Below are 13878 nucleotides of genomic sequence, written 5' to 3'. Positions count from 1 at the left end.
AGCACCCCAGAGCCCCCCGCTTAGTGCCCCCCTCACATACCTGGCTATGAATGGCACCCAGAATTGATCGTAGCCTACAATACTCTGTAAAGCTGCCCTAGTTTATGGATCAGAGAAGCGATGCACAAAGGCGTTATATGTGTGGTCTAAGCTCGTAACATTGCACAGTAGAAGAGTTATGAATAAAACCCATTTCTTTGGAGATTTCCAGTTTTGTCGCCCTCAACAAAACCCCTTTTACACAGACTTCAAAATCCTTAAGTATTTTTTTCTGGCTGCAATACTATGCCAAATATTTATTTTATCAGTCCAAAACTCAATTTACTGCTGAAACCCTGCCTGAATACTTCAGAGTAACTTCTAAGATCCTGCCCAGAAGAGGAGGAAAGATTAGAGCGATGAATATTGTGCAAATAAATCTCTGCCTAAATCACCTATCTTACGAACTGCTGCTTCGCCCTAGGGCAAGTACCTGAATATAGGCACCTGTATGTAGAAGGGGTCTAAACAAGCTAAACGAAATTCCTGGATACATGCATGATGTATATCAACTTTTTACAGTGTTGTAGTCAGTGAAGGTGAGGATAACAGAAGGATAACTGAAAGAGAGAGCGAGACAGGAAGAGAAGAGAAGAAAGGAGGAGAGGGCAAGGTGGGAAGTAGAAGGTCCTAAGGTCTAACTGAAGTAAAAATAAAGAAGATCCTAGTGAAGGAAGCTAAAATTCGAAAATATAAATATAAAAGAAGGAGAGGGAACAGTTAAAACACAAGGTGAGATAAAAAATAAAATAAACTTAAAAAAACCCAAAACAAACAAACAAACCAACCCAAAAAAAGCCCTCAAATCAAAAAGTGACAGAGGAAGTTTAGACCTTTCAGAAGCTCAAGTCAGTAATTCTTTGTCAGCCAAACGCTCCATGATTTTAGTGGGAGTTTTGCCTTAATGAGGACAGCAGGATAGGGACCAAATGCAGCTTTATTTCTTATACTTGAATAACAGCAAGATATAGCAAGATATTCTGTTGTTGAAAAAGACGACGCATTTTTGAAGAAATATGGATATTAGGGGCCAGGCAGTAAAAATGTAATTGCTATGACCAGCTGAGTTACATCAGTGGTGCATCAGCTGACAATAAGGTCCTTTGTGCTGGAAAGAAAGAAAAAAGATGAAAAAACTGACTGTGCTGCCTTGCAAACAATCAAATTAAAGGTCCAGAATTATTCCAGCAAAGCTTCCATTGACTTCAGTGACAGCCCAGAAAACAAGCAAGATTCTTCAGTCCTTCTTATAAAAAAATATAAATACAAGAGTGACTATGAGTGACCTATTTATTTTGTATCAGTATTGTTCTTGCTGAAATTGTTGGAAATGCACCCATCTGGTTCACACAACTATTGTTTGATTAGGCTGTTTGCGTGAAAGTTATCTTTCCCAAATATTGTATTAAGATATTGAAAAGGAAGCATAAGATAAGTAGATTGGAGAATAAAATATTCTTCTCAACTTGGTAACCAAAGATAAAGCAAATTAAAAAAACCTCGATGCTCATCTGATGGACAGGATGAAGATTCTGCCTAAGTAGTGGCCTTAATGGTCCATGTAGAAATCATATAGTTGTTTCCCTCCTTATAAATCACAAATTAAAGGAACTCTCACTGGAAGTGTAACTGGAACGTGGGTACGTCTAATGCAAAGCCTCTAATTTAAAACCTTTTACTGTTTTAGATGTCAAAACCAGGAACAGACAAAATACCACAAGTAAAATCTGTAGAATTACCAATAAAAACACTGAGGCAGATATTTTGTGTGAAAAATAGGAATAGCAGAAAAATATCCCATCTCCAGCTGATCGCGTTGCACGCAGTAATAATATTTATTATTGACAAGATTTTGCAAGCATATCATTCTTACCCCTAATATGGGAAATATCACGTCAATTGTCCGTGACATTTAATTAGAGGTGTCCCTACTAATGAGAGGTGTCCCACCCAAACCAATAAGTCTAGGACATGCTCAAAGTTGGATTCATTCAGCCGCTGACTCAATCAGATAACCAGTAATTCTCAGGTTTTGCACAGTTACATCCACCTGTTGATTTAGAGATTATAGGTGGGAGCTGCCTTATTAAAATTGCTCTCCAGCTTAAAAATTTGACACACCTAACAGAGGGAACGGAGAGAAGAACAGTCTGGTCTGTTCATCAATGACAAAACGATAACAAATAATCAAACTCAATTATTATTGTTTGCAGGGCTAAAATTATGCTTAAAGAAATTCATTGCCATCTGTAAGCCTGTTTAAGTTGAATACGATTTTCTCGTGCTGGTTTTCTTCCCAATGATTGAACAGCATTGTCTATTTTTAAAGGAAAAAAAAAAAAGCTGCTTGAACAATAAATTGTTTATCCCTAGATAGAACAAACCATATTGATGAGCTTTAAGAATGGTTACCAAATTAGAACTGAGAATGAAAAACAAGCATTTTCCTGTTCAAGGTTTTCTTTTTAATGTGTTTTTATTTTTAACTGGATTGAGTGCTGATTACAGAAAATTCAAGGCTACCCGGACATCACACTGCTCAATTGACTGAAAAGTTTGATAACTTCTCTAAAAAGCGAGGTATGTGCATGAAATGAAATCAGTATCACTGCTCCGAGATAACGGGGCGTGGGGGGTGGGGTGGGGTGTTAATATTGCTCATTAAATAATGTTAAATGAGATCAAACAGGACATGCAGGATTCGGGAGGGCTCTTGGAGCTCCGGTTGTTTCCTTGGGCTGCTTATGCAACCTCGCTCGTGCAGGCAGTGTAAGGGCCTGCCATTTTATTACATAAGGTAGCCCGAAAATACAGCTAGGCAGTTGTGAGCTCCATCAAGTGCTGTACTGGAGTTTCTGTACCAGTTAGCATCTAGAAATGTTAAGAAACGATCAGAAGGACTTAGACATTGCTGAGTTTGGGATTGTTGCTGTTGTTTTAATAGCAATAGATCTCATCTAAAAGCTAGCAAGTATCATCAGTGAGCTACCTTTGAATACATTGTGCTTTGACCGTTGCTTAAGTGAACAGCAACACACAGTCTTTGATTTAGCACCGCCGTGGTACGCACGATCTAGGGCTTTAAAATCTGCCTTTCAGATGATTAAGCAAATTGTCTGGTTTAGTAAACAGCAGTCAACACAACATTATTGTTTTAACCAGTGCTTAAGTGCAGTGGATAGATGAAGAAAATTAATTTCCAATGCATCCTCACATTCTCAGTCCAGAATTTCAAAGCCTGGTCTCGTACAGACAGATAAAACTGTAACTACAGCAACACCAGGTCAGGGAAGACGACCACTTTGCCCCGAATCCTCTCCCTGACACCAGGCAGCAGCAAAGGCTTGGGAAGCCTGCGCGAGCAGGGCAGGCGTGTAGCAATATTACAGTCTCCCAGAGGAGACTTCTTCAGCCAGGCATTGTATCTTGGTATTCAATGCCTCTTGGTGGTGTTGCTTCCGTGAATATAATTGCTTTCTGAACCTACTTGAACCCAAGAAGATAAGGCTGTCTATCCTCGTCATGCCTGCACAGCTCAATAATAGGACACCAGGGAGCAAGCTTGAGCACCGTACCCGGCTTTCTGCAGCACTGCTGAAGTTTTATCTCACGCTCTGGCTCTGCTTTGGAGCACCTCAACTAGTTTCTTCCACCTAGCTCTTTTCACAACAGTTGTGCTATAACGGGGCCAGCCCTGAGCGGTGAAGGTGCAAGCCACCAGGAGCCCCTTGGCCTTGGGAGCCTAGGGGGGCCAGACATTGACCCGCTTCATTGCACTGAGCAGACCCAGCCAGGGGGACCACCTGGCTTGGGACCCCCTCTCAGCCGTGGCCAGACATGGGTGCCAAGGGGCGAGTACAAGAACAAGGCAAACCAACGGTGGTATTTCCTCAGGATACTCACCAAGGTTCCAAGAATTTGCAGCTCAAAACTTCCTAAGCCAGAGTCAGTGGTTTTGTATTTAATAGCCCTTGATGGATTTCTCTTCCATGAACTCATCCAGTCACCTCATTAGCTGAGGTAACCTCTCAGCATCCACATCCTGTGGTGAGGAGCTCGGCAGCCTGACCACGCCACATGAAGAGCCACCTCCTTTTCTTTCCATCCCCACAACTGCTTGCTTCACCCGATGCCCTCCACTTTTGTTGCTGTGAACAGTCATTCCCAGTTTGCCTTCTCCATACTTTGCATAATTTTACAGATTTCTGTTGCATCACTTTATCAGCGTTGTCACTCCTCAGGCAGGAGCTGCTCTGTTCCTCTGATCCCCTTTGCTGCTTCTCTCTGAATCTCCTCCCTCGCCATTAGGGACCTTTGAGGCGGGGGGATCGACAACACATGATATTGAAGATGTGGGCATGCCATAGCTTATACAGTGAAATAATGGGATTCTTTTTTATTATTTTCCATCCTTTTTTTAATAATCCCTAATGATCTATTTGCCTTTTTTTTTTTAATTCACATCTGAGCATTGCATTGACTTTTTCTGACTTGTCTATGGAAGATATTATCTAAGCTTCTGCATCTTCAGTGACCTGTAGCAATGAATTTCTATGATTTTGTTTCAGCTAACATATACTTTCTTCTATAAACTTTCAACCTGACATGCATATTACATTCATCTGACATGAAGATAGTCAAGGAGAAAGGGTGGTTGAAATGTCCCAGTAGATGATGCTCCGTCATGCTGGCCCTTTTTGTATGTTTTGAAATGCCAAAGAGGTTTCATACTTGAACTTCTTCCATTCTGATCTCAAATGCACATACACACCCTTTACTTTTTTTTTCCCTTATCATCATTTCACTTGGCTAGAAATCTTCTATTTTATGCACAGATCCCTAAGAACAGTGGTAAAGCAGCTGAAAAACACCTTCTGTCATAATCAGGCCAGCAAAAGACCAGCTGTTCTACACAGACTTGTGCCCAAGCAGGAGAAGGTGAGATAACCTCCCAGTTCCCACCATTTACATGGTAATTTCTGGAGTATCTTGGAGCTCTGGGCATGCTACCTGCTGCACAGGCACAGAAGAAAGAGACAGTGTTGCCTCAAAGAGCTTGCAGGCAAAGGAGAGGACAAGGAACAGCAGGCAGGTATGACAGAGTATGGGGCAAAGCGTGTGGCAATACTATTTCCTAGTGACAAAGGTCCGAGCTCACCAGTGACCTAACTTTTGTGAGAATTTTATTTTTCTGAAGCCACAGGTGAATTTTCAGACTGAAGCAGGATTAAAACTAGCGTTGGGGGTGCATAAGGCTATTCCTCCCAAATGTGGCAGGCAGCGTGCAAGAAACACTGATCTCTGCCATGGTCCTTGGATAAAGGAACAGAAATGTCTTTACCAAAGTGTAATTAAACACAACATTTTGGTTGGACTGAGTTGGCCATCTGAGTGTCTCAGACTGGACATGGTTTGCCTTCAGGGGGAAGAGAAAGAGGAACAGGAAGAGAAGCATAAAAACCAGTACTTAGCCCTCTGCCACCAAAATGTACATCAAATTTATGCACAAAAGGCCAAGAAAGCCGTGCCCCCAAATCCCTCAGCCTAATCTCTGACATCCCCGAGCCACCGCAAGATAAATGCAAGGAGCGGAGAGTGAACCACGTCTGCAGTTTCTCAGCTGCTTACTCAGAGCATGAGCCTACAGGACCACATCCCTTCTCACCCCCTTGCCTTTCCTGCCCTGCAACTCTTGTATTTCTGAATTCAGCTGGGAATATGCTGGTATATATACCCCCTGTATGGCCCATAGCTGGTCACAATGAAGAGTAATGGCTTTAGTCCCTCCCAAAAAACTGTGAAATACCAAAAGCACCACTACATAAGCAAATCCACCACCATTTATGCATTCTGCTTAAATACTATAACATGGTGTTTCCCTTTCAAACTTCAGTAATCAGTCTCATAAAAAAAGTCAGTCTCTTAGCCAATGCTGATTTCTGATTGAATTAAATTAGCTAAAATACAAATATTTGCACAGCTTCAGCCTAGTTTTTCAAAACCAAGTTTTAATAAGGTCAAGTATCAACACAAAGCTAAGCCAAATCTAAGAAAATGACTGTTTTTTATACAGATCCCCCTACAAAATCTGCAACTCAAGTGCATCTGCCCTAAGAGCCTGAAAGCAAAGCTATAAACACAAATGAAAGTTACTTAAATTCTATGCTGTCCAGCTTAGAAAGAAAAGCAATGACATGCACATTTGACTGTCATTTCCAACTGTATGATATTTACAATCATCAATTGTATAGCGATGTAAGTAATGTGATTGCTCAAAACTTACATTTGAACACAGGCAATGATTATTTAAATCGTTACATTTGCCGTGCAAAGCATCCTATCCTTAAAGAATGGTAGAGCTACAAATCAAGATCATCAGTTGTTGATCTTAATTTTCCTACCTTACATGAATGTATTACAATGCAACATCAGTTACATGATTACATACTATTTTTTTTCCACGGGGCTTCACTATTTTGATGTATTGTTAATATCCTGAGCTATAAATTCTTCCTCCAGTTTAAAAAGGGGAAAACCCACCCTAGCCTACCGCAGCAGTCACTGACTGGGTTGAGTCCTTTAGGTCCACAGCATAAAAAGCTAGTGTGAGACTTAACTGGGACATATGAAGTTACTATCCTGTCCATGGCAAACCTAGTGCTAGAAGAAGGTGGGCAGACACCGCGGTGGAGGCCTGAGGCTGGCCCTGGTGCCAGGTCCTGCTCCTCTGGGTGCTGCCTGATGGTGGAGTATGGGATAAGGAGAACGAAGACATGGGCTCAGTGCGACTCCAGAGCCTGGGCTCCACAAGGGAGATAGCTCCTCTCCAGGTCCAAGGTCCACAACTGCAGCAACAATAGTTGCTCCTCATGGCAAGGAGACAGCAACAATTTCTGGGAGGGGACCAGGTGAGGGGCGAAGAAGCAGAGGCAGGGGCTGAAGAACACAGTAGGCAGTGTGAGGAGGAAGATGAGAAGGATGGAAAAGCAGTAGTACCATGACCCGATCATTGAAAGACTAGAAACAACTGCTTTTGCAGGCTCAGATCTCTTGTTCCTGTCCACCACCAGCCTCTCACCACCTTTTTCTGCCCACAGTCTGTCATCCACCTTTTTCCTTCTCTTTTCCTTTCCTTCTCCTTTCCTTGTCTGGTTTGGGTTTTCCACCTCTATCTACGGTTCCAGCCCTTTCCCTGCACCTTGTTCCCAAGCTTTGTCATCTATGACCCCATCAAGTCCTCTGACTTAATTCGAGGTCCCTGCTCTTCACTTTCCCCATGCCTCCATCACCAATGCTGCTTCTTCCCCATTCGAGTCCCACCATTTCTTGTCACCATGCATGTGAATCAAGCAGTTTCCTCCTCCTTCTCCACCCTGCCACCAAAGACACAGCTGAGCCAGTCTTCATGCTCCCTCCTTATGGTGCTCACCATAGCAGTAACATCTGGGAAGAATAACTGCGGGGGAAAGTCCACTCAGACCTTCAGCCACCAACTGGAGTGCTCTCATTCTTCCCAGGAAGATAAGGAGTTGCTCAGCGTATAGCAATGCTGGGGCATTCAGCGTGCTCTGTGCTGAGAGCATCTTCAGCAAGTTGAGCGCAATGGTCAAGCCCTCAACATCCCTCCACCGAGAGCGCGCAACCTGAGTGTTGTGACAAAACGGTAACTGAGACAAATTCTGGAAGCTTTTCATAGGCTCACCATAAGGCACACCCCCATCACAAGATTGATCCCAAGCCACGTATCTTTTTCCTGCTCCAAAACATGAAGCCACAAGAATTCAACAGTCTCAATGAAAGTGTTTCTCAACAGAGCCAAAAAACGCAGATTCACAGAAAAAGAGAGATCAAGGTCTCCTAATGCAGGATGATGTTTACCTAAACCATCTTTGTCACATATGTGGCCAAAGAATACATTTCCCTCTAACCACGTTCTCAGAAATAGCTGAACCATTTCATCGGAAACTTCCCAAAGAGAGTCTGTCTTCAGCAAACACTCAACCTGGAAAATGTCAGCCTAGTTTTAAGCTTAGCGAATGCATAAGCGCCTGAAAGCAGAACATTGTATTGGAAAGCACGAGATAATTTTAACTGTGGACAACATTGCTGCCTAGGATAAAATAACTCCTTCAAGTGCTCTCGCATGCTCTGGGCTAGGGAATGGGGCAGTACTCGTAAGTCTGCAACGTCTGGTCAGGGGGTTCCGTTCCGCACACATGCAGGGCGGCACCTTTATTCAAGAGGGAAAGCAATTTTAGGGAAGCCGACTGCCTCCAGGCTTCGGAGCAGGGCACAAAAGCGCTGCCAGCTTGGGGAATCACCCTGGTGTTGGATACCTGGTTCTGGAAAACCTTCATTTGTACGTGTTCAGGGGAGAAAGTGCACAGCTTGGCCATTATGTTCTCTGAATACTCCCGCTGCAGAGCAACTCGGTCAATATTCATCTACAGAAATATATGCAGGATCGGGCCCTCCGCCAGCCGACAGCTCTCCGGATCGGACACGGATCAGCGGATGAGCTGGCTAGGACTGGAAACTGCGAACACTAATTATTTAGTATCACCAAGCAAACTAAACCCACGGTGGGATACAAATTAACATTTCACAGGGGGGTAAGAGCCAGCGAATTTTCCACTTCAGGAGGCGGCCACTTGTTGAGCTCCACGCTCAGGTTAGCCGTGCCGGTCCGAGGGAACCCTACAGCCCTTCTGGAGATTTAGCACCCTGAAAAGATGAAAGTTCCTCTGCTAGCTGTCACGCTCATAACCGCTAATTATTTCTGAGTCACTTGAGTGAAAGTAAACTGCCATCCTGTAGACAGTTAAGGAGTACGGAGGAAAGTTTCTGGATGAGCGTGCTTGTTAACTGACAAATCAGGCTAGTGACCACGGAGGAAAACACCACGCGCAACTCTTGGTGGAAGGAGTCCCGTGTTGCTGCTCAGCCGTGGATTTAACGTTTCCCCCCGCTCTGCGCGCTGAAGGGAAACAAGCGGGAGCCCGGCGCGGGGCCGCAGCAGCAGCGCGGCTCCCCCGGCACTCGGCACAACCCCTGCTCCCCCGGCGGCCTTCGCCCCCTCAAAATCCCACTGGTCTCACTGGGAGTTCTCCTTGACCAAACGCTGCCCGGTGGCGTCGCGGCCCCGGTTCCGCTCTAGCCCAAATGAAGCCCCAGCGTCAGGAAACGCACCGAAATGAGGCGGGGAGGGGCGGGGGGACAGAGCGGGGGGCACTGAATTTTCCCAAAAGGAGGGGCCAGCCCGGCCGGACCCCGCCAGCCCGGCCGGCACAGACTCGCCGCACAGGGCGGGCTCCCCACGGAAACTTTCCCGCGGCAGAGGCGATGCCACCCCGCGCCGCCCGGCACCTCCGCCACCCCCGCGGTGCGTGGGAGCACCCGGGACGGAAGGGAGCTGACCCCGATCGCCGCCGCGGGGGGTCACGCGTGGGCGGGCGTCCCTCGCGGGGGGCGCGGGGGCTGCGCGGGGGGCCGCGGGCGGGCGCCCCCTCGCGCGGGTGTCGCGGGTGGGCGCCCCGCGGGGCGGAGGGAGGGCCGGGGCCGCAGGGCCGCGCGTTACCTGGGGTGCTGGTGCTGCGGGAGCGCGGCGGGGAAGCCCCAGCCGCCGCCGCCGCCGCCGCCGCTGCTGCTGTCCGCGGTGGCCACCTGGGCGCGGGAGCCGCCGCCGGTGCCGGTGCCGGCGGTGCCGGTGCCGGCGCCTGTGCCGCCGGGCTGGATGCCGCCGCTTTTCCGGTGCCTGCCGGTGCCGCTGCGGCAGCGGCCGCCGCTGCTCCAGCCGCGCAGGAGGCCGGCCTCGGGAGCCGGCAAACTCTTCCTCGCCGACGAGGAGCCGGGGACGCTGCCCGCCTGCTGCCTGCCGCCGGTGCCGGTGCCGGTGCCGGTGCCGTGTCTCATGGTGCGCGGGGCCGCCGCATGCCGCGCTGCCGCCGCCCCGGGCGCCGCGGGACCCACGCGCGCCGGGGGCAGGGGCTCCGCCGGCAGCGGGAGGCCGCCGGGAGCCCGGGCTGCCGCGGGGGGGGGAAGAGGCCGGGGGCCGGGGGTGCTGCTGGCTGGGGCTCCCGCTGGGGCATTAAGTTGGACGCGCGGCCGGGAGAGGCAGGGCGGGCGCGGGGGCTGCGGGGCCGATAGTTCTCCGCGAAGTTGGAGCCCGGCGGGCGAGGCGGGGGCATCCTCTCCGCCGGCCCTTCATCGCCGCCCGCCGCCCGCCGCCCGCCGCCGCCGCCGCCGCCGCCTCCCCTCGCCTGCCCCCGCCGCCGGGCCGCCGCCCCGCGCCCTCAGCCGGCGGCGCTGGGGGGGCGCGCCCCGCGCCCCGCGCCCATGGGCGGCCGCGGCCCCGGCGGCTGGCGGCGGCTCTCCCGCGCCGGCTTCCTCCGCCGCTCGCTCGCCCTCCCGGCAGGAGGGGGGAGCCCAACCCCGCGGCCGGTGCGCAAAGTGGGTCAGGGAGGGGGAAAGGGAACCCGGCGCTCGCCTCCCCCCTCCCCGCGGCGGGCGCCGGGAGGGCCGGGCTGGGGCGGTGGGTAGCGAGAGGGCTGCGGAGGAGCTCTCCCGCCCCGGCTCCCTGTGCACAAGTGCAGGGAATGTTCCACTGACCTACATATTTTTCCAAACATACGTGACCTTTTTTTTTCTCTCTCTCTCTCGTTCTGTGGGAGGAGACAGGCGAGGATCCAAGAAAAGGAGAAGCTGGAAAGAGAACGAAAGGGGAAGCAGGGGGAAAAAAAATAATAAAAGCCTCAACCAAAAAGCCAGCCCCGCGTCAAGGACGGTTTCACAACGCCTCGAGCAAACCCCAGCGTGCCCGCCTTTACATATGCCCACAGCGACGTCCCCGCGCTGCGCCGGCGGCCGCCCCCATGGCCTGGCCCCGCAGCCCCCGCCGCGCCCCGGGCTGCGCCCAGGTGCCCGGCCGCCGGCTCCCGGGACGCCCCGGCGGGGCCCCGGCTCGGCTCGGCGTCGCTCGGCGTCGCTCGGCGGGCTGCGGACGCCCTCCCCGCTCGGCCCCCGGCCCGGGGGGTGGCCCTGCGCCCTGCCCGTGCCCGCTCCCCCGGCGGCGGCGGTGGCCGCGGGGGCCGAGCCGGAGCGGGGCACGGCACCGCGCTGCCCCGGGGCAGGTTCCCGGCCTCCCCGGGCACGGGCAGGAGCTCCCGGTTTGGTTATGCAACGCCGCACCGGCAATTAGAGCAAAACCTTGACAGAGAGCTCTTTTTTTTTTTTTTCCTTCTCGTTGCAAAGTAGGTCATTCTTTTTATTCCCCACTTTGCTTTTTTTTTTTTTTTTTTTTTTGCCTAATACTCCTCCTGCAAAGTGGCCAGGGAGAGATAAGGAAGTGTGCTGGAGCCTGGGAGGAGCTGTTGATTCGGAGGCTTGCTTTCGCCTCGCCGGACTTCTGACGGCGGCAGCGAGCGGGGTCTGGGGTTCCCCTTCTCCCCCAGGGAGGGCAGAAATAGCCGGGGAGCGGGGCACGGCTTGGGCGCAGCCCACTGGTGTCCCCGCCGCCTCCCACGTCCCGCTCCCCCCGCGCCTCCTGCCAGCGGCAGCGCCGGGCCCCGCCGCCCTGCCCGCCTCCCCCGGGCCCCGCCGGCAGTGCCCGCTGCCCGCTGTCGCCCTCGCATCGCCTCTGCCCCGCGGCGTGCTGGCACTGCTGTGTCCACCCGTCACCCCCCCATTGCTATGCCCGAGAAACACCTGGAGGAGGCACCTCTTCCACCCGCAAAAGGGGTCTCCCCCTGGGATACAGTATTTGCTTTTTAGGAGAGCTGCAATTTTTGTTCAGAGCAGGGATTTCCTGGGGAGGGAAAAGCCCCTTTAGGTGGTGCAAGCTCTGTCCCCACCAGAAGGGCCTGGCCGCACCGCCATACCTGCGCCAGCAGAGTTTGGGGGGGCTGGTGGGGGCTGTCTCCCCACCTCCCCCGGTCCATTCTGCCTCCCTTTTACAGGCACGTTAATCCTCGCCAAATACCAGCCAGCGGAGACCTCTCTGCCCACACGGGGTGTGCGTGTGTGGGCTGAAGGTTGCTGCTCCAGCGAGGAGCCGTGCTGCTTCTCCCACTGCCCCCACCACCCCGCTCACCCAGACACCCCGCCGAGACGCCCGGCTCCCCCCGTACGCCACATCCAGCCTGTTCATTCGATCCGATTCAATCCCGAATGCGAATGTTAATAATTACAAAGTATGGAAAAACATTGCACTTCTTTTGCTGAGCACTTTTACACCGTACTTTATACAACGGGCATGACTAATGTTGAAAGGGTAGAGTTGTTTACTTTTAACCAAGATTAAATACAAAACTTTGAAAAGCTCCTCCCTTCCTTTGGATGAAACCCAGCATTTTTTCCCATTTGGAAATTGTCAAACAGTGGTTAAACAATCCTTTGGCAAACAAGTAGTGCCTGAGGGAATAAAGTATCAGATACATGGGGAGTGGAATAAAAGACATTTCTGTTCCTGAGGTATTTTTCTTGTGTTGCATAATGAAGTATAACATAAAATCTTCAAGCCTTGTAAGGTTAGAGAAAAGGAACTTCCCATGATCATATACACCACATGATTTGATATTCCAGTCTTTTTGAAAACCTACCAAAACCCTGCCCCCAAAACAACCCTACGCTTTCAAAAGCTGGAAAACCAAGTACCTTGAGGAAATACCACGTTGAGAAAGGCAATCAGCGAGACACAGGGGCGTATGTACAAAATTACGTCTCTACCCTGTGTTAACAGTTTCCCTTTGAACTTCTAAGGACTCCATTGCACAAGTGAAGAAGTGAGACTGCTTAAGGTTTGTTTCTTAATTCATTCCCTAGGTTACCAGTGTAAACGTGAACTGGGGCAACAAACAGCAGATTGGCTGAGGGTGAGGCAGGCTTTTCCCAGCGCATACCTGAGTCCCGTTGTGAAACACCAGCCATTCAAAACACACGGCCTTTCTCTCGGTCCAAATGGAAAACAACCCAATACTGTCAATACTGCATTTGGTTTGGAAATTAGCCAAAGGGTTACGCTAGATGCCACATGTAAGAACTTTAAGGCAGGAGCCCAGCGTTCAAATTTTAAAAAATTACATGATTTTATAAGCATGAAATATCAGTAAGTAACTTTTCAGACACCAGGAGCCTGTGATCCAAAGCCGCAATCCCTTTTGTTTCGACTAGAATAGGCTGGCCAACCTTCGCGGCCCAGAAAGGACGCAGCAGGGTTTTCAATGGGCCGAGAACCACCAGCTAGGTGCCTCCCAGGGTGGAGGGCCAAGGGGAAGAGCGGGAGAGGACAGCGGCTCCCCCGGAACCCCACTGCTTCATTGTGGCAAGCGCGGGGGAGGGATGTGGGGTTGGGTGCCAGTTCAGCCCAGACATACGGGGTTTAACTCCGCTGGCTTGCTTTCTCTCACTGCCAGGGATTCGGATTATGCGGTGCCACCACTGCCGCATGATGTAACCCTCAAGGCAGGAGCTACCTTGGACATCGCTTGGCTCCGGAGCCAGAGCCTGGCCACCACAGCCTGGAAGCATAAGCATTACCTGTGCAATATCGGCACTTTTAACCTTTAACAGACACAAGTACATGTTGCGGGGAAATGAGATGCAATTTGCAGCTGATAATTTTCATATGATGCCTACCTTTGGATTAGTGTTTGTGTAGAAGTAAAAAGGGGTCCCCCAAGCAATCATCCTCTAATCAACCTGAACGGCAACGGCGGTGCAAAAGTCAGGGATGGCACTGTGGGAGAGAGGGGCGTGATGGAAAAGAATAAAGGACCCTCAAAAAGCCGACCAAATGGCACTGCATATGAAACTATTCTCTTAAGTTTTCAAGTAAGTAAGAAG

The 13878-nt window shown here is 50.5% G+C and overlaps 1 protein-coding gene across 6 annotated transcripts in view; it reads right to left on the bottom strand.

The window, feature by feature from the left end:
• Positions 1-10633, bottom strand: part of NPAS2 (neuronal PAS domain protein 2) — a 106582-nt gene extending 95949 nt beyond the window's left edge. For 2 of the 6 annotated variants that reach the window (XM_075524273.1, XM_075524263.1), the window contains exon 1: positions 9617-10633. In XM_075524273.1, the coding sequence (XP_075380388.1) occupies positions 9617-9951 (335 nt within the window). In that variant the 5' untranslated portion in view covers positions 9952-10633. The remainder of the gene's footprint in view (positions 1-9616) is intronic. The other 4 variants (XM_075524250.1, XM_075524283.1, XM_075524257.1 and 1 more) reach the window with 3 other exon arrangements.
• Positions 10634-13878: the final 3245 nt, after the last annotated feature.

The sequence above is a fragment of the Mycteria americana genome, chromosome 1 (genome assembly GCF_035582795.1).
Source record: "Mycteria americana isolate JAX WOST 10 ecotype Jacksonville Zoo and Gardens chromosome 1, USCA_MyAme_1.0, whole genome shotgun sequence".
NCBI classification, from domain to species: Eukaryota; Metazoa; Chordata; class Aves; order Ciconiiformes; family Ciconiidae; genus Mycteria; species Mycteria americana.
Note: the sequence above shows the minus strand (reverse complement) of the source record. Positions and strands in the feature narration are given on the sequence as shown.